The sequence below is a fragment of the Acanthopagrus latus genome, chromosome 22 (assembly GCF_904848185.1).
Source record: "Acanthopagrus latus isolate v.2019 chromosome 22, fAcaLat1.1, whole genome shotgun sequence".
In the NCBI taxonomy this organism is placed as follows: domain Eukaryota; kingdom Metazoa; phylum Chordata; class Actinopteri; order Spariformes; family Sparidae; genus Acanthopagrus; species Acanthopagrus latus.
This window is the reverse complement of record NC_051060.1, coordinates 20,859,232-20,885,607: the sequence shown is the minus strand read 5'-3', so window position 1 is coordinate 20,885,607 and position 26,376 is coordinate 20,859,232. Positions and strand designations below refer to the sequence as shown.

At 44.0% G+C, this 26,376-nt stretch overlaps 2 protein-coding genes across 4 annotated transcripts; both read right to left on the bottom strand.

Moving 5' to 3' along the window:
- Window positions 1-699: 699 nt before the first annotated feature.
- On the bottom strand, window positions 700-12,315 carry LOC119012596 (E3 ubiquitin-protein ligase pellino homolog 2). Its single transcript, XM_037086571.1, has 7 exons — window positions 11,945-12,315; window positions 7,450-7,579; window positions 7,016-7,117; window positions 6,408-6,605; window positions 6,053-6,238; window positions 5,756-5,961; window positions 700-5,439 (listed from the first exon to the last, which is right to left on the bottom strand). The coding sequence occupies exons 1-7, from the start codon at window positions 12,022-12,024 to the stop codon at window positions 5,055-5,057; spliced, it is 1,287 nt and encodes a 428-aa protein (XP_036942466.1). The 5' UTR covers window positions 12,025-12,315; the 3' UTR covers window positions 700-5,054.
- A 9,713-nt stretch (window positions 12,316-22,028) lies between these two features.
- On the bottom strand, window positions 22,029-25,004 carry arf6a (ADP-ribosylation factor 6a). 3 transcript variants are annotated; one of them, XM_037085896.1, is made up of 3 exons: window positions 24,865-25,004; window positions 24,629-24,727; window positions 22,029-24,363 (listed from the first exon to the last, which is right to left on the bottom strand). In XM_037085896.1, the coding sequence occupies exon 3, from the start codon at window positions 23,943-23,945 to the stop codon at window positions 23,418-23,420; it is 528 nt and encodes a 175-aa protein (XP_036941791.1). In that variant the 5' UTR covers window positions 23,946-24,363; window positions 24,629-24,727; window positions 24,865-25,004; the 3' UTR covers window positions 22,029-23,417. The 3 variants fall into 3 exon arrangements, with proteins under 3 accessions (XP_036941791.1, XP_036941792.1, XP_036941790.1); XM_037085897.1 differs by having other exon boundaries at window positions 24,861-24,998; XM_037085895.1 differs by having other exon boundaries at window positions 22,029-24,727; window positions 24,861-24,998.
- Between the last annotated feature and the right edge of the window lie 1,372 nt (window positions 25,005-26,376).

Genomic DNA, 26,376 nt, shown 5'->3' with positions numbered 1-26,376 from the left:
ATAACCTCATAAATACTCTCAAGGACAGACATTAAAAGTCATTAGGACTGATAACATGAAAATCATAGTTTATCGTAACATGCACCTGGATCAACACTGTTCACACATCCTCTGCTATGGTTTCAGCAGACTTTTTGTTTGCTATGCTATGGAGGAGATTATATGCAGTGTGGTATTGAGATACCCATGAAACAGGCTTCATAATCTTTGAAAGAACTTTCAGAGAAAGCCTCCTCCTCGCGGTTCACGAGAGAAAAATGATATCTGAACAAACTTCTGAAAGACGCCACTCTCAGCAGCTCTTTCAGCACGCATCCTGAATCCCTCTCTAAACGGAACAAACTTAAGTGTTTTAAATTGCTATTTTAAAATCAAGCGTTCTATAATTCTGCAGAACATCTGCGGCGCCTTATCACATTTGCGTGGTGATGAACATGACTGCCAAAACCGCTCATTAAAACGGTTGATTATTTTAAAGAGGTGATGCAACTGTAGAGCAACCCTTATTTTAGTTTGTGTGCCCCTGCTGTGTGCCTCAGAGCTGGTAGAGAGCGCCCTCTGCTGGCTTTGTGTGGCTCACACCCCTTCATTTAAACGCAATGAGCTGCGTTCTGTTTGATAAGCACATCCTTGACTTAATGCTGATCTGCAGCATTTGATACCCTGAAGAGGAAGAAGCTCCAAACAGCCAGAAGAACAGACATTTTTAACAGGTTTATTGACATGTGTATAGCGATTGTCTGTGCACCGGACGATTACAGAAGAATATGATATAAAATAATACAAAATAGCTGTACATGACACAGATGTATTGAAAGGAATGCATTGTTAACTGTGAGGTTTTTGCGCTGTGTAATAATACGTGTCAGCTACTCACCCACCTATAGCAAGATGAGTTCATTAGTTGAGGTCTTACCATCTGGAATGAAGGTCGACAGTTAGGTATAGTAAAAATAACAGAGTTAAGGAAGAGCTAATGATGTTCCTGGTGGTATTTAACAACCTGATGTTGTGCTAAAATACTGTATCTGAAAAAAATCCCCCCCTACACTAAAAAAAATCTAAAAACAAAGAAGGGAAAGGAAATTGCATATGGACACCTATAACCCAAAGAGGGCTCAGACGAAGAGTAGAAGTAAAGTCGGCTAAAATAAACGTGTCAGGTCATAAAACTAGAAGCCAATGAGGGTGCTGCAGCGGTTCTTCCATCCACATGCCAATGGCGTTACATTAATCGTTGTATATAGTATCTTCAAAAGCAGAATTCACTGGTTTTGGCGTGCTTAGAAAAGGGCAGCCGATTGAGATGTTTTCTACGGAAGTCGAGAGGAGCTGTGCTTGCAATTTATCTTTTTCCGCTGTTAGAATCATTTTGTTATCTTCTGATGACGAGAAGATAACAAGAAGAAGGGTTGTTTCCTCTTATTACTTCTAAGATTCAAGAGTGGGCGTGCCATGCCAGTATGCATAGACGGTGTCCGGACAGCAACAGATTCAAGCTGAAAAATGTCGAAATGAGGAGGAAACTGAAGTATTATAGTCCACAAATCATTTCACAGCAAAACAGCATTTGCAACATTCTCCTCAACCACTGAAGTTGACGGGGACTTGCTTTTAAAATGGCTCCATGCAGCTCGCCACATGAATTCCAAGTCTCTGGAAGTCCCCGCAACCTAAATTGATTTGACAAAATATAATTTAGGCAAAAAAAAAAGTGTGGAAAGCATTTTTAAAATCAGCACGGGATCTGTGGCCTTCTGGAGACTTGGATTACCGAGGGTGAGCTGCATGGAGCCACTTCACGTTTCTTTTTAAACATAAAAACAAGTCCCCATCTACGTTGTTCAGGAGAATGTTGCTGTTAAGTTTTGTGGATTATGAAACTGCACACGATTTCCCATCAGCATCGGGGTGAGTTGATGAGAACTGAATTTTAAAATGTGGACAAACTTATCCTTTAGATCGACCTCTGTTTACAAGTGTATCTTAATTTCAGTGATTAATACTCTCATATCAAATGATCAGGGAAATCAGAACTATGACAAAGTTTGTACTATTTGCTTTTAAAACTCTGAAACACACCCCACAGAGCAGTGTGTGTTTGTCACTGTCCACTCTTAGGAAGTTGTTTTTTGTCGAGGCAAATATAGCAATTACCATGAGAACACAGTAAACAGCATTAAAAACAAAACAAAAATTGCAAGCAGGCGTTCTCGGCAGCTGTAGTTTTAATTGCCTGTTTTTTGCCCATTTCCCCTTCTATTAAGACCCGTATGTGACTGACTGTGACCTGTGGTGATCTTCTCTACTGTACGCCCTCTACAATCCGTCTGACACATTCGATGACTACCTCTCACATCTAAAGCCTTGTTACTGTGTTTTGCAGCAGTGAAACGTTTCCGCTGTCTCCTACCAGGCTTCCTTCAGGCCTCTGCCAGCTGTGAATCTGAAATCACTAATCCTGAGCTACAGTAATTATCAACACTACGTCAATTATCCACCACACTGTGGGGAGTTTAAATCTTGCATTTAGACCTCAAATGGAAAACATTCAGAAAGCAGCGGGCTGACTTTCAGTAGCTTTGAACCGTTCCATGATCGGCCCCTAAATGCAAAACAGAAACAAGTGTCGGCGTGGACATCTTTCTGCAGTGAGTTGGTTTTGGCGGAGAAATATCAGCATAGTAGTACAAAGTGGGATTCGATAGGTCTCATTCACAAACGTCACACATCTATCAAGTATGAGGATTTGTTTTTTTAGGCTCTCACGCTTGCTTTTTTTTTTTTTGTTTGTTCTTTATCTCTTGAAGAGGTCTTCCAAAACCAAAAAAAAAAAAAAGAGAAAACTAATCAAAGAAACTGAAGTGCTGCAGTTTAAAACAGCCAGAGACTCGGAAGACATCTTGGTCTGCGACAAAACGCTCTCAGCATGAATAACAGGTTGGCAATCAACCGTGCAAAGTTTTTCGAGTAAGTGTATGTGTAGTGTACATACCGTATGTGTACGTTCAGCACATGCAAGCTAGACACAATTTCCATGTGAGTGTGTGTTATCAATTATACATCTTGCACACTTGAGGCTATTATTGAAATTATTTGACTTTTTTTTTTTTCCGAGCTAGTTCACCGAGCTACACCATAATATTCAGTTACAAAAATAGTATCACAATATAGACCATTCAATATGAGCACCAGGGAAGGCTAAACATAGCCTGAGTATTTGGCTACATTCATTGTCTGGGCAATGTGTTTTTTTTTGTTGTTTTTTTTTTTTAACGGTAGCAGTGTGTGAAGTGTGTGTTTTGTTGGACACAGTGTTGGCAAATGTTTTCTCACTCACAAGCTCTCCTAGGTCTACCACACGATAATATTCGGAAACATACAGAACTTGCTTACACTGAGTAACAACAGTTAACTAAAACCAATTATTATCAGTTAGAAAAATAGTTTTTTTTTTTAAACACTGAACATCTAAAAGAATTCCCCGCGCTCCCCCCCTAAATAAATCCCTCCCCATTTCCTAACAAAATAGTTTTCTTTGAAACAAAAAAATGTTATCTTTTGAGGTTATACAAGGTCAAACCTTTTTGACACTCCGTCACACTAACATGGACCCTGTTTAGCATAATTCAGCAACCAGAGGTGTGTTCAACTTAACAGAAACAGTAGAAAGCCTAATTTCTCGAAGCTATGAGATCTTAAACCAGCATCCAAAAAAAAAAATAAAAAAATAATCAGAATTTGGCAAATTAATTCAGTTAGAATCTAGTGCTTTGGTTACGTCACACATCACGGCTCTAAGACCTCATTGGGCAAATCAAACAAATTACGATGTTGAACACACCTCTGGTTGAGCCCTTAACCTGGAAACCATTTCAGCCATGTTTGAAGTGACCGCTGACATTAACACTTGGCTAAACATAGCACAACATCTAGCTTATCTATGGGAGTGCTGTTATTGCTGTAGAGAGTTAGTGGATTTGAACCCAGTTGCATTCCCAGTCCTTGCTTATCCTTTGCCTGCTTGATAATCGGGATACGATCAGTGGGTTTTATTTAGGTATTCATTTATGGGGTCTCCCTGCATTGATTTCACACTAAAGGGACACATGGCGATTAAAGATTTACTCAAAAACATCATCAATTTAAAAAGGTGCAGTATGTTGTTTTGGAGGAAGAAATTTTATTCAGAGGAGAAAGATCTTCATTATCAGTTTTACACCTAAACAAACTAAATAAACTGTTTGTTTTCATGAGTGAATAAACAAATTGACCTTGAAGGACAACACTCACTAGAAACTTAAAATGCTGGATAGGAGCTCGTGTGACCTCCCATATTTACGATAAGTGGTTAGCTAAATAAAGACGTGGGTGCTTTATGCAGACGCTGAGGCCAGATGGGTTATTCTGCTTGGTGATCAAAGTGCTGCCACAGTCAATAAAAAAAAACAAAAAACAACGTGTGGCAGCATTTGGTTTGGAAATCAAGAGGCGATGTTTCATCGCGTTAAGGACACAAGGACGCTGCAGACGTGTAAGATGCTGCACATCCACTCGGTTAAGAAGGCCATTTTTTTTTCTTATGTGCAAAAAGCTACTTGACATTTCATACATGGCTCCTGAGATAGAAATAAAAAGTGTCTGTATCCATCTGTTTCATGTAACATAGTCTATAATTAGTGGAGGGTTATGGAGAGGAAATAATTGTTTGAAACGGGTCAAGCAGCATCATTTAAGCTCCTGTGAAGATACTGTCTTGTTGAAGGTAATATTCAGCTCCTGTTTAATCTGGTGGCATTTATTCTATCTTTTCCCCTCCCACCTGTTCTCTTGATCATATACCAATCAACATGCATCAAAGGATAAGCAAGGGGAAGGATACTTCGGCCGTGAGCTGCATTCAGTAACAACGTTTGACAGTTTAACACCTGAGTGTAGAACACACACGCGACACTCATCAACCGATCCATACTGAACGCTGATCAACGTTTGCGACATGAATGAAGCTCAGGCGTTTTCCTGTTACTGTGAGAGTGGTTGCTGAGGAGTGGCAGCTAGTCGATGGGGCCCTGGAAGATGAGCCTCGTCCATCCGGGGGTGCTGAGTGCGGAGGAGCAGAACGGGCAGATGGGTCTGAAGGCGTGCGTCCCGTGGGGGAGCGGGGTCTCAGCCCAGTACCTGGCTGTCCTCTCTGAGCAGACGTGGCCGCACGGCACAAATCCGTGAGTGGGTGCTCCAGCGTCCACGTACACAGCAGGCTCGCAGCCCAGCCACAGGGGCACGTAGGGACCCACGCTCCTGCACAGGGGACATTCCCGGCGGACGGTGGAGCCGTCGCCTTCTCCTGGGTCCTCCTCTACCTCGGATCTCTGGCCCCAGTCGTGGCGTCCGTGAACGTGGCCGCAAGTGAGGTAGACCCAGGGCTGACGCTCTTCAAGGCTGAAATAACAGTACAACATTCAACTTCCTGTGAACACCTGATCAGTCATTTTTTGAGCAAAAGAGTCAAACATTTGCTGGTTTCAACAACTTGAATGTAAAAACGTGCTGCTTGTCTTTGTCACATATTAGAGTAACTGAGGAGACAAAAGCAGCAATCTTAAGACATCACTATGGTCTTTTATAATTAAATGATTAATCAATTCATCTTGAAAATAATCTGTAGATTAATCGATAATAATTATTGCAGCCCTGGACAAACTCATAGAGATGAAACAATATCCTGATGAGAATAATCTGTAGTCTTGAAACAGACCTGTGGCTGCGTGGCAGGCTGGGGAAGGCCAGTGTGCTGAGGCCGACAGGACACTGGGGCCGGGATGCATTTAGCTCCTGGCGAAGCGCTTCCAGGTGACGCAGGGTGGGAGCACGCATCAGCCCCTCACCTGTGCGCCACAGCAGGGTGGCGCCACACAGGTCAACCAGGGAGCCGTCACGTAGCGCGCTGCTTTCACCCTCCGCCTGTGGAGGCCAATACACAGACAGACGCTTAAAATCTAACCAAAAAGAAGCTTCACAAATCTAACAGTGGCCAAAAGCGATGTGGACTCACAAGTTTTCCCCGGCTGGGACCGGAGCGTGTCTCCCGCAGGGCGTAGACATCTCCACAGACTGATATCTCTCTCCACAGACCCTGCTTTGGGTCCTCAGGGAACCCCTCTGGGTGCATGACTAGCACCCCGTTGGTGGTCAGGCCGTCCATGTGCCCATCAGGGTTTTTCCATTTGGTTGCTTTCTCCTGTGGTGACACAAACACGAAGGCACAGAAATCTTTCATGATCATATTAAGATGATTTATAACCAGAGAAAAAAAGAATGACTTGGATCTTTCTTCATGGGATTAACAAATATTTTCTACAAAGATTCCAAAAATAAACTTTTGTTGGTGAGATCTTCAGTCCACTCACCCCTAAGAAGATATTTTTGGAGGAATCAAAGCCAGCGGCGTAGATGCGTGCAGTGTACGGTGGGTTGCGTTCACACACCACTCTGCAGGCGAAGCGTGAGATGGTGCTGGGTGCGATGGAGGGGTCCTCCCCCTCTTTCCCCCCTCCAGAGGTGTCCGTCACCACAAAGTCAATGGGGCTTTCTGTGGAGCGTCCAATCTGCGGGGGACAGCGCAGAGAACAGCTCGTTATATTCAAATTTGGCATTGCTATCTTTAACAACTCAATCTATAATAGTTTTAGCCTAAAGGATTTGAACTCCTTCATACTTGAGTGATTCAGGTGAAAGAGCAGTCCTAATTTGTTGGAAGCTAAATAAATCGGAGCAGAACTTTGTGCACAAAAATAGACTTATTTGGAGATGTTCCACACACACACACACGTCTCTATTCTTAATACCAAAATAATCTGCCTACTGTAGAAGTTTCTTTGATGACATTACATAACAGCATATTTTAGGAGGAACGTGCTCATGACGACAAAGGTAGGATTATTTTTTTCCTTGTAAAACAAGCCGTGACGCACAAGAAGTTTGACCCTCTGATGTCCTGATTTCCTTTGTGTCTTACCTGGAACATGTCTGTGTTGTTGTCATGGCAGTACTCCACCACCACCGTCTGGTTGCGGGACAGCGTGAAAGAGATGCTGTGCTGCCCCCTGCTGTGGACGGCCTGCAACAGCAACAGTGACAAGCAGATGATAAGTGCTCATTGTCTGGAGAAGTCTTTCATTTTCTTGACAGCTCGTATGTCAGACTGAATCATATTGTTACTCAGAAGTCTGATGATGTAGCTGCGTTAATAAATGTTAGTGCTGCATTTGAGAGCAGCATCCGACAATGACCTGATCACACACACAAAAGGATGGACAGCCCACATGCGTCAGTCGTCACACTTAGTCATCCTTCCTCTGGCTCATTTTAAAAGAGACAACAGGGAGTCGCAGGAAGGAAACCAACGTGACACACTGATGAAACATACAGTATGCAAACACAGATGTGTACCTTGCTGTCCTGTGGTGTGTTGAGGATGTGCACAGCGCTTGGTTTGACGCCGTTGGCCTTGGCCCTTCGGTACAGAGCGAAGCGGCTCTTTCTGCGCCCACGGTCTCCGCTTGGAAGAGAGCCATTGTACCTGGAGAGAGGCACGCAAAAACAAGCACAGGATGAGGATGCGAGCACCGATATATATGGACGTCACTCAAACGAATCAAGAAGAAGGCAGCAACTAATGACTATTATTTTCTATAAAATGTTAGAACGTGGTGAAAGCAGTGTTTCTAAAAAGTTCAAGATGATGACCTCAAATGGAGTCACATTGTTCAGCTCTATTCTTGACTAGATTAGTCAACAGACGCTGAGATGACACTTGTTCTTCCACTTCCACAGAGTGTGTCTGAGAAAGCCCAATGTTGGGAAAGACGCTGTTATCTCACCGCTTTCACACCGCACTTATGATCCGTCATCACTTGGGGGAAAACTGAAGCCATAAATAAAATGTCACCGGTGTTGCCAAGTTGTCAGGAGAACTGACTGCAATTAGAGTGCGAGCTCAAACGACTCGCTGCATCTTCACGGCTACATTACCTCAGATTCTTTTGAAATGAATTAGAGCAGCTCGCCCCGGCCACCCGTGGTTCATACTGAGCTGCTGAACCTGAATGAAAAGGACAACTAGCACTTGATCCTGCTCATTCAGCTCGTACTTGAAGCTTGTACTGGCTGAAGAGGGACTCGCTCTTCATCTGTTCTCCTGTTACGGCAGGACAGAATAATTTTCCCGACACCGTCGCACAATACCATGAACCATACCGCCTTCATTAAGCACTCTAGTTACTAATTTAGAGGTTTGTGTTCATTAATAGAAACAGACATAAAAATTCTGCTTCTCCTCATGGGAAAGGTAAATTATGTATTGGACCTTCAGTGTTTTATAATTCAATATCAACCATTTTTGAAAAGATGACCTCAGCTTTCACATTTTACTGAAAATGAGCCAGAGAGCTGTTCTGGTTCTGGAGCTGACTAAGACACTGGCTTTTTACTAATGTTTTGGACATCTGCTGGATTCACACAGAAGGTTGTATTCTGGTTTTAAGCTTTTAACTAATCAGCAGGGTATGGTCCTCATTAAAAAAAAACTGTTCAGAGGACACCCAGCGGGCAAGAAGACTTTGTGAAGGACAGCAACTGTCTCTGCTGGACAGGCTTGATCAGATCAGAGGGCATCTGGTCCGTCTCTGCTCTGATCTGTCCCACTGGTCTTCCAGCGTGGGCTGAAGAAACACTGCCTGCTTTGATTGTGTGTGTACAATGAAAGTAGTTACCACGATTGACCCATCAAGCAGCCTTTTATGAGGAAACAAATTAATGGCTATTTCAGAAAATGATTATTTAATCACAAAATGCCAATAATCAACTGGTCAGTGGTGTTTTGCTGCTGCTCAGACTGTCAACAATTAAGACATCAATCTGGTGACTTGTTTTTTTGTGATATTTCATAGAACTTCACTGGGAATGTAATAATCATAAATCCCCCCCAAGCATCTTTTACTGCATAATTATGTCTAAAAAATAGTTTTCATATTGGCAAAGTATACGCAAATACAGACATAACTGTGATATGCCAATACTGGTTTTGTTTGCATCTGTGCCATTTAATATCTATTCAAAATCGAAATTAAAGCTCAGAATGCCACTTGTTACTTATTGTTAAATTGGAATTAACCTTAAATTGAACTGAGAAAAACAAAACTTCTAACCACACAAGATGCCAGCCGAGCAGGTGGTGGGGAATTAATAATTTCTGGCCCGTTCTTTTGTAGCAAAAGCAGCATAAAACAAGAGGGGGGTTTGCAAAAATCTGTATTATTTCTATGTGTTTTTATAATTTTCGTGACAGCAGCTAGTCAAAACAAAATAAATTGGTTTTGGTAGTTAATCTGTGCATGTCTGAGGAGAGTTTGTTGACATTATGCATTTTTAATGAGCTGTACTTCCAAGAATCTTAGGACCAGGATTCATTTTCTGTGGGTTTCAACCCTAAAAAAAACCAGATCAGTGCAGAATACTGGTAAGAAGACTGGCTATGCTGCCTGAATCAAACTTTAAAATGGGCAACGTTTACTTTTTGAAATGTGGAGTCCAGTCGCAGAGGATGACTCAGTGCTACCTGCTCCCTCCGCGGCCCTGCCTGTCAGTTAAAACTGGACCGTGGCTGACAAAGGACGGGCTGGGTCAGGAAAAGAACACACTTGAGGATAGTCTGGCTAAAAGGCAAAAGATGAGATATGGGTCTAAGGATAAGAGGGCAGAGGTGAGAAAATCAGCTTATGTAAAGAGAAAAGGTAGCCAGCGCCTTGACAGACACAGAGATGGAAAAGACGTCAGAGGCTATTGTGCGCATTCGAGACAGAAAGGTAAATGAATGAGACGAAGTAAAGGGCAGTTTGCAGGAAGACTGGGCAGGACAGAGGGTCGAGAGGAAAGTCCAGTGGAAGCGCAGCTCCAGAAAGTACCTCTTGCCCAAGCAGCTCCGGCCTGCATCACGCATGTGTGCACATCATAAAGCACAATATGAAATATTCACTCCTTCTGCCCCTCGACACAGGGTTTATTTTCGTTGAGGGCAGGCCACCAAGGAGGCATGCCTCTGTGAAAGTCAGCACTCAGCAAAACACTGAGAGTCTGCCTGGGAAGGGACTGGGTGAGAGGAATGCGACATAGACCCTGTTAAGAGGGCTTACGGGTGAGATAAAAAAAGGAGGTGTGGGAGATACAAATACAGAGGAGAGGAGGACGGGGGCACTACTGTACACAGTGTCCAGGCTAACTAAGGCAATAAGCGATGGCAAGCAGCCACTGCAAAGATCACATGGCCTGCAGTGAAGCAGCCATCGACCACCCGGGGCATGTGATCATCAAGGCTGACAGATGCAAAGTTAGTACACGCTTGCACAATACAGGCCAGGAAAATGTCAGGAAGCAGTAGAAAGAACACCCTGTACTGATGCCGCCTATCTACTGTCAAAGTTACCTACTGTATGTGTGGGGACAGAAGAGCTGGTCTTAATAGATCCCACCTATAAAGTCATGTCAGCACCGACATTAATAGTGTATCATCTGCCAACGTGACCAGGTTTGATACGCTGTTAACTGTGTTACATAACTAAATAACAGCAATAACGGAAGACTTATTACAGCAGCATCCACTTCTCACGTATCACTCAGCCCCTGCTCAAAACCACACAGAGATGATACCCATAATAGCCTGCCAGCCTGTGGCAATCACTCTGGCAGAACAAGATCAAACCACACCTCAGTCACAACACTTTCAAAGTGAGCCAACATGAATGCATAAAAGGCACATTACACATAGCGCCACATACACACCGCAGCGCACGCTTGTGTTTAAGTTGCATGCATTAAACGCTCACTTCCTTGTCCTGAGTCGAGGGTCTGAAGGACTGCTCTGTTCAAACAGTCAGATGACGAGGAGGGCGACTAATCAGTATTCCGATGCGGGCGGGCTACGGCTTCCTCTCTCCATGTTCAGCCAGAGGGGAAGAGATAGGCCATTGGGTCAGTTATCTTTGGCATACACAGGAAGCTCTGCGAGGCAAGAAGGGGGCCTGTGTAAGCCTGGATATGACTGTGTGTATATATGTGTGTGTGTGTGTTGTGGCATTTCTGGTCCCTGCAGACCCTGCACAGCGTGGTGGAGCTGCAGGGGTGGAAATGCTGTGGAAGCTGGTGGCTGTCATCAGCATATCCTGCCTACTGTGTGCTTGCGTGTGCTGGTGATGAAGAAGGGCTTTTCTCCTCCTCCTCATCCTCCTCCTCATCCTCCTCCTCTGGCATGGATGGTCATCTTGCTGCTTCGTTTATTAATTAGCAATAAAAGCTGCTTCATGACTAAATAATACGAGCATGGTGCATGCATTTTTTCCAGACAATGATATCATCCCCCAGCCCTACTTTAAGCAATCTCAGATCCAGCATAGTATGACATCATTGGGGTTTTCAGCCTGAGCAATCCAGCGCTGCTTATCCCCACTACAACCATTGATGAAACAACAGGGGGCTACATCCGTAGTAGCCTTATGTGCAATATGGCTAGAGCGGATTTTGCACTCAAACGCACCACACATGATGTGGGAACAATACGGCGGCATGGTTTTCAGGGATTATGCGTTCATTTGGAGGATAAAGTTAGTTTGTAACATTACAACACAAGCCACAGACCGGTGCTACACGGCGGCAATGTGGAATTACCGACAAATATGAGCTAAATGTGTTACTGTGGTGGGTTTCCTCTTCGATAAACAGCGGATACATAATGTATGTTTAATGAGAACAGTGGATTAAAGCTGAACTCACACGTCATCTGTTGGGTTTATTGTGCCGATGGTGCCGCTACATATTTAACGTTAATTTGCCGCTGGAGCGTTTCTCCGTCCTACACACATTTTACTATCGCTTTAGGTTTGAAGAGACTTACCCCAAAATGACCAATTCGCCGTATTTTACCGGGTCTTTAACGGGCACATCATCATCTCCGTCTTTTTTCGGCGAATTCATCAGACTGGACTGCTCCAGAAGAAAAAAAAAATAAAAAGACGCGTCCAATGGCAATAGTGGTGGGATAAAACAATGCTAACACACTCGAAACTGAAGGGGAAGTGATTTGGGCGGTAGCCTATCAAAGTTTGGGCACAGTTGGGCAAAGTTTTTCCAGACTTCCCGTTGTTTGTTTTATTGTTTTAATCCCGTGAAGGCGCATCTTTTCGTGGCTATAATGCTAGTGTGTAGTTAGCTAGTAGCGCAACATCTCTGTTCAGTAGCATCGGATACAACAACGGCTAACGGCAGGGAGTGGGGCGTACCATTATTTGTAGGGGTGGTCGTCCGAATTACATCTCAAAATAGCTGACAGAAATGGTTTTACACAGTGTAACGTGTGCCTTTTTAATTTTTTACAAATGAAAATATGTTACTAGCGGGTTAAAGGACTGAAAGCATTTTATACATCCATTTACAATTGCGCTTAAAAAAGAACCCACCCGTGGGACGCGAAATGAGCGCAGCCTCGATGAGAAGCAGGCTCCCACTGCTAGAATAAAATGAGGCATTTCGAAATGAGGGAGGAAGTGCCCACATCCCCCCGGCACGTAGAGGCGTGCTGGCACATTTAAAGTAAAAGACGAGGCCTTTTGATGTGATGTATAGGAATCATATAGCTCCGATCTCGTGGGTGATTATGGAGTCTGACGTAATTAGATGCTTCGGGGGGGTGTGGTTGAAGCGAGGATGTGGGTCACCATTGAGCCCCAGACTAGACACCTTCTTTCCTCCTTGTCTGCATTTCATGTGGGAGTTGGGAGACAGATATAGGGCGACTGGAGCCCACAGTTCCATCTCTCTGTCTGTCTGTCTGTCTGTCTGTCTGCCTCTCTCTCTCTGTCACACAGGCAGATACAAACACAAAGAGTAGTGACTGTGTACTTACTCATCGAAGTGTGACCACATGAGGGCAGTGCACTTCAGTGGCAAAGTACAACTTTCCAATGTATGAAGTGAGTCACAAATCTGTATGTCTGCACATCAGTTCTGTCTGTGCATTGGTCCATTAACACCCACTGTACTCCAGCATCAGCGTCCTCTGTTAGGGAGTCGACTGCGGCGAGGTTTTTGAATTTGGACCGAGACTCTCAGTTGGGTTGGTTTCAGCTGCCTTGGCACATTCTCCTCAAACAACCTGTTCATTGTTATTTGATGAGACAGAAAGCAAAACCATCCCTGCAGGGTTTTTTTTTTTTTTTTTTTGGACAGAGCTGGGGTGTCAGTAACAGTATCAGCACAGTCTCCAACAACAGCACGCATGCCGCCTTCACCTGGGACAGTAGCCTAAAATGGGTGTTCTGGCGAGGAGATGCGACATGTAGTGGCTTGCATGCAGGGTAACAGGCACAGAGGCGCCAAGCAGCCCTCTGCATGTTGCTCTGCCAGTGTGCGGGCCATTTTTTTTTTTTTTTTTAATGGCCCTTGTCGGTGTCATTTAAAAAAAATTTGCCAGGGAAAATTTACGGATGTTATCTTGAGCAACGTGATAATAAATTCAAAATGGAAATGTCAAAGCCTCCCTCACATGTTAGCAGAAAAAAAAGTGCTGCAACCACAGAGTCTGCTGATGACCCTCGAAGGGGGTGATGACTCATGAATGAGCCCAACTAAACAACCACACCCTTCGTTTATGAATGGCAGCTCACTGTAGTCAGCGGAGTAATTAACCAGAGTGCTGACTCACCTCATGTACACAGTGTAGAACACAAGTTTCACTGTGTGAAGCTTACAGCCATCATACTTGTCTTCTGAGATTGGAAGTAAGAACTGGATGGACCAGATGTGTGTGTTGTGTGTGTGTGTGCATGTTTCACAGTGTGTGACTTTCTTTCTTACCCAGTCTGGGATTAAGGTCACACCCTGCTCGCTCTGTCTTTCTGTTTCTCTATATCTCCCATTTCTTCTGCTCTTTCTCTCTCCTCTCGCCGGCTGTCCTTTTTGGCAGAATTTCAGCGTGGAACTACAAAACACGTCCAGCGAGGAATCCTCACCGCTCCCATTAATTTATGTTGTTTATGGCCATAATAATCAACCAGCAGGGCAGAGATCCAGCTCGCTCTGTGGGGATTGTTTACTCAGTCTCGTCTAAGCAGGAATGTGCAATGTAAAGAGCTCTGGCTGGGAATGAATGAAATGCACTCCGTTTCAGGTAATCGAGTGTATCTGATACAAAATATTTAAAGATTAAGTGTTGTTTCATTAGACCCCAGAGGAGAGGCTCAGTAACAGAACAGTGGGAGGGATTCATCAACCTTATCAAGAGCAGAAACTTGCCGTTATGGAGTCGACTGTTCACAAACAGCTTTTCCACTCACAGCTGCGAATAGGCCAGAATAGTTTGTATAGAGATCTCCTTTCCATGATGTCATCAGTTCTGTCTCCTACGTCCTCTCGCAGTTATAAAGCGGTAAAGACAAACTGATGTGATTATTTAAAAAAATATATAAAATTGGACATGGCAGTTGTGATTGAAAGCCACTTTGTTCCTTGATGGCCAGACGAATTCTCATGACTTCAATCACAGCGGGAGGTCTCGGCTGGCTTTGCACAAAATATACAGTAGTGACACATAAATGGCACACAGTAGTTCAGCAGCATGTAACAATTAAAAAAAAACAAAAAACCATTTATCCATTTATGGCAGCTTGCTTTGACATTTATGTCTCCGGCGTTGATAAAAAGGGATCCAAGCAGCCAAATTAGAAAGGAATTTGTAATCTACTTTGTGTAGTAGCGCACAGCGCTGTTGCATCACACAAAACTCATCAAGAAAACCATATTTGGTGAGCAAATCACAGATCACACTGTATGCCTAATTGTGAACATGTGGAATGCATTGCCTCTGCTGTCATTACGCAGCTTTTGGCAGGCTGCATTTCGAGTGGATCAGAGCGTAGTCGACGGAGTAGCCACTGGTGATTTACAAGTGCGTGCTCATGCCGAATATACACAAATGAGGACCATGGATCTCCTGATGTACACAAATACAGCCACGTATTCACGTATGATAAATATGTATAAGAGTAAGCGGAGAAAACAAGTAGTTCGAGGCACCAGAGTAAATCACATTATTAAAAACAGACACACACACATATGCTTTATGTACATTTTGCACGATACTGATAATGCTTTTGGCTTGAGAGTCTGTTCTACATGTGTACCCCACCAGACATGATGGATGTGACTTCTAGACTGCTTCTGGACTGTGTCTGTGATTTATACCGAGAACATATCAGTGCAGCAGTGACGTAGAGATGCCTTGGGGCGAGCTGGTCTCAATCTGGGTTTAACTGATGCTGATTTAAAAGATTGAAACAGATATATTTTGGAAGAGCGGTAAGCAAGGGATGGATGTCAAGACAGTCAATTTAAACCGCTTAAATGTGCCACAGCCATCTGCTGCTGAGTCTTTGTCAATGTTGCCATAGTGACAGGAGCAAACAAAGAAAAGGTATTTCTGTAATTCAGTTAACCCCGTCTACTCTTTCTGTGGTTAAAGCCAAGATGGACTGGTGGAGCACAACCTGCGACTGGTGGATGTGATGCATTAACGAACAGAGCAACAGGAGGTTATTAAATGACTAAATCACTTTAATACAAGTCAGAGCATCGCTGTCACACTGTGTGCTTCTGTTAGTGCATACAACCAAAAAAGGCACGGTCCTACCTGTGATGCACGAGTGCACACATGCCTGCTGGGCGTGGGTCTCTATGTGTGTGTGTGTGTGTGTGTGTGTGTGTGTGTGTGTGCGCGTGTGTGTGTGAGACATCATACTCTTTCAGCTCGATGAGGAGGCAGACTCCTAAAGAGAGCCGACATCATACTGCAGATGGCTCAGCATATTCCTGTTCTCTACAGGCACTGGGACACAACAGGCTCGACAAGTGGCTCTGGCTCCCTACAGGGAGGACTAATTGCATACACAAGCAGGTTTGTTGCAAAACACTGAAAATGAATGGCATTATAAACTGTGGCAATTGATTGTGTGTGCAGTAGATAATAGCTCCTGGGGACACAGTCACGCACAGTATCGTTTCAACTGTTTTATAGTTTTGTGCTGATCTCAGGGAGGGCCGATTGTGCGTAATGGTGCTTTTTTAGATTTAGCACATCATTGAGCAAGACAAAGAAAGATGACATGACATCATGTGAGGTGCAGGGGATGAGGAAGTCGTTGAAACGACTGCTGAACCAAATCACTGTCAATAAACTGACTGAATAAAGCCTGTGCATGTGACAGATTAACCTTTGTGCAGTCAGCATTTTGAGTTTTGAATGAATCACCGGTTATGTGATAACTGAACTTATCTTCAGAGAGAAAAGACTGATCAGGCTGCAACTGTGCAACCCGAGGCCTTTTAGCAGGAACAACTGCAGCTCGGCTTAAACACCGAGCAGCGACCTGAGACAAATCACTGAGCTGCACGCAGCACCTGCCAACAACCTGCCATACATGTACAGGACCCGAGCACACGGGCTGCACTCACAGCTGCCCGGCGCTGAGCGAGCTGAAAGCAGATGGCTCCTCAGACGGGTCATTAATAAGAGCCGGTGGGGAGGCTGCGTGTGGTGGGTTATTTTGGGATTTGGCGTTGTGTGTGTTATTTAGGGATGAAAGTTGTATTGGTGGCTCTATTTCTGTGTTTGTGTAAGTGGGTGGCTGCCAACAGGCACCAGGAGGAGAGAGAGAGAGAGAGACAGAGCGAGCGACATTTAGAGTAATTGGCTCCCTGTTTAGTCCGACAGTACTCCACAGCGGACCTATTAATAATTACACATTGTGTGTGAGCGGCAGCCTTTGACCCAGCTTCAACAGGCTTTTTTATCGTCAAGGACGTGTTATGGCTTGGTGACACTTGTTAAGTGTTTTAATCGCCCCTCAACTTAACCGAGAAATAAACAGAGACATACATGTTGGCCATCCTCGCATAAGCAGTGTACTGTAAGCAGAAAAGTCAGTCCAGGTAATTACAGTGCTGTTTAACACACATATAATTTACCTCAGGATGACAAAACTTTAACCCCGTACTCACTGTTTCACTGCCGACCCACGCAGACACGTCAGTTGTCCTTTTAGCTACCCTGTTAATCTTTTTTTTTTCTTTTCTGTTTTCATCTTATCTCAGTGTGTCCATATGTGGCTGTGGTCTGCCATGTGCCACGCAGGAAGGTAGCTGCACGTCACTTCCTGTCACAGCTGAAAACATTTCACGCATCAGTTTGGGTCTTTATCTGGAGGATTGATCTGTCTGTAATTAGAAAATCATGCCGCTTCCTCTTCCTTCATTTCAGGTTTCAACTGCCGCAGCAACAAAAGTGAAAAGAAAAACTCCTAACTTGCTGCTCATGCAGATAGTTTACTGTATGAGAGATTGGTTTAGAGATCTATAAACCATTTTTTTAGAGCAAGAACCACATCAATGAAATTAAAGGCGTGTAGATAAAAGCACTTTTATGCAAAAACGAGGTCACTCCACGCGCTCTTGGTTGACTATTTGTTTCTAAAGGATGTGCAGAAGCAATCCTCTCACTTCTCAGCCTCCAATAATTACATCTGTGAGCCGGCATCACTGCTGCTGCCGCGCACATCCCTCCCACTGCACAACTTCTCCGCCAAATGCAAACACTGCAGGCCTCGGGCTCCCTATAATTATTAGCACGTTGTCCAAAGCGGAGGGAGACACAATGTGCAACAGATTCTGAAGGAGCTTACAACCGCCTGGAAGCTGAATGTCACTTTGCATGCTGCTTTTATGACTCCGTTTTTAAAGAAACGGGGCCCCATGACAACTGAGACATTCTGAGCTGCAGCCGCGGCCCATCCAGCCGTTCCTAAAGTCCCTTTGTGTGCGTTAACAGTCAGTTGGACAGGAAATCCCTGTGAGAGACAACAGCAGAGAATCGTTGAATCTAAAGACTCCTGGAAAAAGGCAGAAAACAAAAGTAATCCAAGGGTGAGATTTATCCTTGATGAGCAGAACAAGAAGAGGGGTGTGTTCGAGGAGCACAATGCTTTTTTGCTTCCTGTTGCCCATGGCGACAGGAGGATGCACAGCCCTGGTTATTGGAGGCGTGCGGCGGCGGCAACGACTGAAGGAATGGCTGTGAAGTGTTTTATAAAGCATGTCTGTATCATCAGGTTTGCAGGTGATGAGCAGTGACAGGTTTGATTATTCGTTGAACATTTATAATAAACCATTAAATTGATGTTCTGGTGGGCATATGGGATTGCTGCAGTTTTTGTGTAATTACATGCTTTTCCTGCTGAACACAAAGCTTCTGAAGAATTCACTTTAGCCCTTTGATAGTTCTCTCTAATGACTCTTCTTTAAAGGAAAGAATTCAACATTTTTTTTTTTTCAGGATTAAGCCTATTCAGTATGTGCTGAATAGTGAGGTGATCAGGAAGGTAAGGTAATCCACTGATCACGAGGACAGTGTCGTTCGGGTCCCTGCAAACTAAAGCCAAAATTTGCTCTCTTCCATCTTTGCGTGAGCGTGCGTTTGAATAGTTATTGCTCCTGATGAGCAGGTGGCACCCCGTATCAGCCTCTGCCACCAGTGTAAGAACGTGTGTGTGTGTGTGTGTGTGTGTGAAAGGGCGATAGCTAGGTTGTAAAGCAATTTGAATAGTTAGTAAGACAAAAAAGATCTCTATATATGCAGTCTATCTAGCGTTTAATATGAAGCTAAAGCCAGCAGCCTATTAAAATGTAATTTAAAGATGCAATATGTAATAATTCTTGTTGAAAACACTCAAACATTAACTAAATTATCAACAGAATGTGATGAAATAACAGTTTTGAAGTTTTGATGTCCTTGTATTGTGTTGCAGAGATAAAGGCTAATGAATTTAGCATGCTTACCAGCTAGCCTTGTCCCATCCACGTCCAAAGCTCCAGTGCTAGCAGTGAAAACACCAACAAGGTGCATCGTGTAAGAACAAACAAAACAAATACGGGGCAGCATGTCACCAAATTCACCACTTACTGCAGCAGGTGTGCAGCTAGCGGTTGTATTAGCCGACTCTGCCCAGGCTGGGAGCTCAGAGCACTGGGGGATTGTTGGCGTTTTCACAGTGTGGCTAGGGGCAAGCTAGTTAGCATGCTAACTTCAATAGACACACCTATACCACATTACAAACACACCTTTAGAATAATGTTTCTTCACATTCTGATGCCATTTTTTGTTAATTTTTGGACTACACTACAATTCATAAGTGTATAATTCAAACTGCACCCTTAACAGTAACTATCATAACTGCACAGAAACAGCTTATCATCTTGCTGACGGTTGCGTTTGCTGATGTAGGTCATACAGAGGCCACAGTATTAAACTGTGACTGTTTCATAACCAGTTTAACATCCCTGGTGGCACGTTTAACATAAGCTTCACTAGGTTGTCCATTCACAGCACTTCTGTTTGCTCAACTTCTGCATCCGCTCGCCTTTCATTCCACGGATTCTGCACATATCTCCAAACTGACATTTAAACACATTTGTACACACACGATGAGAAAAGGCTCGAGGCGCTGAACGCTCCCCGAGTGCTTCACTTGGCCTCTGACTCTTCGAGTAAAGCGAGCATACCATCTCTAAACTTCCCAGCTCTATGGAAACAACTGTGGGCAGAGGCAGACAGCGACCGCCTGAGGTGTGAGAAAAAGATTGAGAAGTGTCTGTTTAACACTTCAGATCTCACTGTATGAGTCTCTTTAACCGGATGTTACCACGAAGACAATCAGAACTTGGGCTTAGCATGACTGTAGCGGACTGATTGACAGTGGCATGACACACATCATTAGCCAGGTGAACAGGTGAAAGTTTCCTAGAAAGCAAAGGTCAGAGTCTCCTTAAGCATGAGTTCGACTCAGCTCGTGATGAAACGCACATTGTACATTTCCGTGTTCTCTGAATGAAGAACTGCAGCCAGATTACAATCAAAGGGGAACGCCTGAGTAAACAGATGACAGGGGAACTACCAATGAGCTCCGTTTGAAAGAATTGTTTGAAACCACCCCCTTTGAAAAAGGCGCACAATAGTCCGGTCCACCCCCACCCAGGGACATACAATGGCAGAGCTCTGGGGCTAGACCTGAGCGCCAACAGAAAGCGAGGCAGGTCTGCTCCAGGCTTTCATTCAAATCCAACTCTTCCAAGGCAGCTTTCACCGAGAGGAAACACATTTCTAGTAAAGTCCTGATGTGACTGTTGATGGTGATGATGATTGTATCAGTTGAAGCTGAATGATAGCTGTGTTGTGTATGAACCCAAACTTACTGACAAAGACGCAGCTGAATTCAGAGCCTCTCCGCTGTAACGTGAACTCTTCTAACGTGGCCTTTAACTGAGGGCCACAGGTGAGCCTGACAGCGTTTGACACCAGCCAGTATGTTTGGTGCATCTGCTGCTGAGTGCAGTGACAGCTGTACAAAAGGCCTCTGACATGTGCAGCATGATTCACCGGCTCAGCGCTGATGTAACATCAGGAGCAGTTTCAAAATCGCTCTCCCTTTCCACACTTCCCTATCCTGAGAAAAAAAAGCAAAAGCGTTTTGTAGATTTCACTCGTCCACAATGGAAAATCAGAAGCAAACTAGATCGCGATTGGCGTGTCAGAGGCGCCGCCCTCCGCTGTTCAAACAGAGAGCGGTTTCATTAGAATAGCCTGCTGGGAAGTTCCTGTGAACGCTTGAGTCCAAAAAAAAAAAAAAAGACCTGGTGTGTGGTTTCAGGAGAGATAAGGTGCATTTGTGTGTCTATCTCCAGTTGAACCGCCCGTCCCTGTCCTTCACGCTGGAAAAACGATACATGCCGGCTCTGCAACACAGCAACAGGTCAAACTTCAGAATGAGCAGCCACAGAGCAAACACCACACGGTCAAAAAACAGAGCAAATACAGATAGAGAGCAAGCATTCCTGCACAGGAATTCCTGGACTGTGTCTCTCCTGAACACACAGTTACATGTTCGGAGGAGGATTCAATACCTTCAAAATGTGTTCGTTGTGCTTCAGCCAGAACACTGTTCCTGCATCACCTGTCTGCGCTGACACTGGTTCTGTTTTTGTCTCAGCGACAGCCTCCTAAACCGACCATTTCCATGACAACTGTTTTCTTCTCTCGAGCGTTTCCTGACTTCACACGGTGATGTCACAGACCGCAATTTCACACCCGCCTCTTTTGGCACACGTAGAGGGGGAAGCTGACCTTACAGCAGCTAACCACCACCTCCTCCTCCTCCTTCTTCTTCTTCTTCTTCTGGTGGCTCAGAGCGAACACGTTAAAGAAAACAACTCTGAGCAGAGATGCACAGCGAGCAGGTGGATAAATCTCTGACCTCATGCTCCTGTGCCTTAAAGTGACTCATGCAGCCGGGCTGGCAGAGGCCTTTTCCGCAGCAGTGAGACGAGACACTGCTCTCAAATGCTGCTGCTTAGATTAGCAAATTCACACCAGAAGTTAAGATCTTTGTCACGCTGATAAACTTTAAACCCTTATTTTATCACTTCACTTTTAAACCCCTTGTTTAAATGGACACATGTGAAGTTAACCCATTACATAAGAGAGTTTCTTCTCTTTTTTTTGACAGACTGCAATGCTTTAAATTAATTAACTTCCATTGTTCCAAAAATGTCAACAAAAAAAAAAAAAGAAAAAAAAAGTCACTCGACTCTCATCGGTTTTGAAAGAGCGACATGGCAGAGGCAAGAGCACGGGTTTAACCTGACAATCACAACCCTGAAACCAGAGATCTCATCACTTATTCACAGCCGGTGACTCACGCATGCATGTGCAGGAAAGGAAACTTCACTTCGCTTCACAGTTCGCTCTAACTAGTCCCTTCTTTCGGCCCCTTTTTTTCGAACGCTCTCTCACTTCCCCTTTCACGAGGGTTTTTTTCAGAAGTGAAAAAGTCGACTCTTGCTGCTGCCGCTTATTGAAAAAGGCGTCACTTCCGCACTGATCTGGATATATTTTTTTTTATTATTTCAACAGCATAGCAAAGGGAAAAAAAGGGGAACAAAAATAAAACAGAGCAGTATCTATGAGCTATTAACAGAAGTTTGTAGTCTGCAGGTAGGTGATGGGTATAAAAAAAAATAAAGAAAAGAAGAAGAGGAGGAGGAGGAGGAGGAGGAGGGCTGCAGTCAGGACATTTGGAGCGGGTGATGGCGGAGGGAGGGAGTTGGGAATATGTGAAAACACTTGCCGGGGTCCAAAAGTCAGTCACAGGAAATGTAAATGTGCACAGCCAGCTCGTTGTTGACCCCCCCTGTCCACCGCTCCCCGTCCCAAAGTGCAAACTCAGCAGTCGAGCTTCTGCTGCTGTGGTAACTGTCTTGATTTTTTTTTTTTCACCTGTAACCTCCTCCTGAAGGCAGCTCAAACTACAAAATACACCAACAGTCATGAATGAATGGAAGCTCTGGGAAAAACAAACAAACAAACAAAAAAAAATGGCGGCGATGATGACAGTAATAATAAGACTGCTGGTAACAGATTCAGACACTGAAACAACAAAAGTATATATCCATATCACAGTGTGTGTGTGTGTGTGTTTGTGTGTGTGTGTGTGTCAATATCCAGCGTCCACATAGTGTCTTTTTCAAAAACAAACCGCCACAGCAGACATGATGGATGTAACCACGGCACAGGAAGTAGGTACAAACACATTTTCCTCAATCAACCCAGTACAATCAGTTATGAAAACTCCTTTTTTTGTTTTGTTTCTAAAAAGGTTCCTAACAGCCGTCATAATACACATTCTCACACGTGACAGAGGGCAGTCAGAGTCATGAAAAGATATGATATGCTGATGTAGGTTTAGTTTTTTTGTTTGTTTTTTTTAAATCAGGACTCTTCCCATCCTTTAGGATACGTAGCTTGGGGTCCGTGAGAATACTGGAGCGAAAAAAGCAGAATATAAAGTGTGTGTGTCCCCGAAAAATAAATGATACAAGGAAAAACAAAAAGAAGAAGGGTGGAGGTGAAAGAATTTGCACTGAGAGCTCAAAAAGAAATTAAGCTTGTTGTATATTTTAAACTGATTATACAGAATGTGAACCAAAGCAAAACTAAAAAAAAAAACAAAAATAAAGGAAAGCCAGAAAAAATAAAACAACTTGTCTTTTTTTTTTTTTTAAATGAAATGTGGGGTTATAGTGACGAGATCATTCATCAAACAAGGAAGATAAAACAAAATATAACTGCTACTCTCTTCAACATATATACTCAGCAGAGAGGTCGTGGTATTAATTGCTTCAGATTGCATTCTTTTTTTTTTTTAATATCATTCTCAGCTACTTTTTTTCCTTTTGCCTCCGGGCTGGTGAAAAGGTTTGGAGAAACATTAAGATTTGTAATTTGAGGTAAGCCAGGTCAGGCCCTCGTAGAGTCCATCCCCTGTTGTCGCACACGAGGGCTGAACGTACCAATTCCTATCTCTGATCCGGGTCAGGCCCAGCTTCTCCTGGATCTCGTGCGGTTTCATGGCGTCCGGGAGGTCTTGTTTGTTGGCGAAGATCAGGATGATGGTGTCCTTCATCTCCCGGTCGTTGATGATCCGGTGGAGCTCCTGCCTGGCCTCGTCGATCCTGTCCCTGTCGGCGCAGTCCACCACGAAAATGAGGCCCTGGGTGCCGGTGTAGTAATGTCTCCAGAGGGGCCGGATCTTGTCCTGGCCCCCGACGTCCCACACGTTGAACTTCACATTCTTATAGGTGACGGTCTCCACGTTGAACCCGACCGTGGGGATGGTGGTGACCGACTGTCCCAGCTTCAGCTTGTACAAGATGGTAGTCTTACCGGCGGCATCAAGTCCAAGCATCAATATTCTCATCTCCTTGTTGCCAAAGATCTTTGCGAACACTTTGCCCATCTTGTTCGCTGAGCATAAATACTTTGTGCGAAGGGGGGGAAAAAAAAAACAAAAACAAAAGGCTTCTCTAATGTGAGAAAGGAAGGAGCTGGTTTCAATACAGCTGAGGCGTTCACTGTCCTCCACGTGATAGCAGCTGTGGGCTGACACAGGTGTCAATATTCAAATAATGATAGAAAAAAAAGGCAGTGACTTTCAAGTTTGTGCAGGTGTTGGACCAGAACCAGTACAAATTCTCTCTAGATGATCTGACCTGAGCGGCTTTTGGCCTTGGAGGAGTGTGTGTGTGTGTTGTAGCCCTCGCTGAATTGGGTGGGGATGTATTTTCATGATCCACTGCCCTCCGATGTAAGAAGAAAAAATTACATCCCCTTGTTTCCAGACTTCCGTCAAAATCCACTCAACTCAAAGTCTCCTTCTGAAAGAAAAAAAAAAAAAAAAAAAGATCCAGTCAGGCTCAGTTCAGCTGGACTTGATGAGGAGCAGAACCACTACCAGCCTTTTTTTTTTTTTTTTTTTTTACAAATCAGGCCCTGTCCAAAGCCCGGGGTTCCCACTTCCTCCTCGGCTTGTCGGCTGTCCACACTTGCCGTCAACCAAATTCCAGTCAATGGATCTCAAACGCACAGTTCAGATTTTTTTTTTCTTTTTTTTTTTTTCCTCCCCTCCCCTTTAAAACACACCCGATCAGGATCTCTCCGGTCCGGTTCGGCAGCGGGACATCCAGAGGCAGAGCGCTCAAAAGGTCATTGATTCATCCGACTTTCTTCTCCTCCACCCCCCTGTGACACAAGAGCGGGTCCAGAGAAGGGAGGGGTGTTAGTACAGAGGACAACTTTGGATCCGAGGAAATATTCTGTCTGCGGCTGGAAAAGCCAAAACAAAAACAAAGAACACAGAGGGCGAGGCGGATACCTACGTCTGCGGCAGTCACCCCCCAGTCCCCCGGGCCGTTTCTCCCCGCTCTTGCCGCTCTCTGGCTCTCTTCTTCTTCCCCTCTCCTCTCTCCCTCTCGTCAGCCGTTCAGTCACAGCGGTGGCGGTGCTGTGTTACCGGAAAAGGTGCGGACCCAGATCAGCCGCCACTTCCTCTACACTGCCTCACACACACTGGTGCTGCGTTCACGGGCCGCTCGTCAGCTCCGACACCTCAACACGCGATTTTTACTTACTTACTTACTTACTTACTTACTTACTTACTTATTTACTTATTTATTTATTTATTTATTTATTTATTTATTTAAACATCATTTTTTTAAAAAACAACTTTTATCCACACTTGTGTGTTCTTGAACAGCATTGGATCTATTTATCATTTTAGTTTTATTTTCATATGAATTGTGACAAGTAGTAGTAGTTTAACAATTATGTTTATGATAATAGTATCTATTCTTTTTTCATCATTACCATATCTTTTCTTTCACAGGTGACTTCTCTTTGGATAATTTCCTGTATGCATGTTACTGTCATACAGGTAACATAATTGTATGCAGGTGTTGGCTGATAGCAAAAAGTAACTTTCAGCTACTGAAAAACTTTTATTTATTATTATTTTGGTACACAATTTTTTTCTGATTGCAAGTTACAACACATTTGATGTATTTCACATCTGAGATTTCTTTCAAATTTCTTTCGTTTAAAGTGGGCGGGACTTATACAAGATGATGTCACATACTTCTGTGCACCAATCAGGATTTTGCAATATTTGAATCAAAAGCAGTGATGTCATGGCTGGCAGGTACATCATTACAGCAAGATGAGTAAATTAAATGTTATTGTTGTTAAGATACACTTTAAAGGTGTTATAGACTATGCTACTTGAAAGTTAAAAACCACATAAACAGCAGTTAGTGACTGGCATGGCGCCTGACTACTACTAACACATGACAACTGGCTATAAATGTCAATACTGATTAATGTTTTAGACATTTATGACAAAAGTTATAATTAAAAGTCAACGGATTCATCATTTAAATGCAAATTACGTAATCGATTAACAATCCCTTCTTCAAAATATAACTCCACACTGTAAACGTCTAAACTCTTCGCTCCGCACAGACAACCCACTGTGGACATGGAGAACGAACGCACCCTTCACTCGAATTTTACGATTTCGGATTGTACACAAACGCACCATACGCCATTTCGCATGCGCGCTTCAGAAAAAGCTGAAGTGCAGACCGGCCCATCAGCGCGTGCTGACGCCATTTGAGCTTTCATTATGTGTTTAATCGCCTCTAATGTCACGTCTGTCGCAATAAACACACACTTGCCCACGCACACGACACAGATGTGAAGGTTTAGCACACATTCATGCAGTAAAAACCGGGTTTACCGGCCGGGTCGGTCCGACATGTCTGATCATTCATTCAAAACGGCCCCGTGTGATCAGTCTGTGACGTGGAGGCTGTGAGGGGGAACTACACACTGGT

Bases quoted from the DNA above. Each gene is read 5' to 3' on its own strand.
- arf6a (XM_037085896.1), bottom strand. From the start codon at position 23,945: ATGGGCAAAGTGTTCGCAAAGATCTTTGGCAACAAGGAGATGAGAATA.
- LOC119012596 (XM_037086571.1), bottom strand. From the start codon at position 12,024: ATGAATTCGCCGAAAAAAGACGGAGATGATGATGTGCCCGTTAAAGAC. The intron at 7,580-11,944 runs GTAAGTCTCTTC...GCCTCTCTCCAG, and splicing joins GGCGAATTGGTCATTTTGGG to GTACAATGGCTCTCTTCCAA. The intron at 7,118-7,449 runs GTACACATCTGT...TTGCTGTTGCAG, and splicing joins ACACACCACAGGACAGCAAG to GCCGTCCACAGCAGGGGGCA.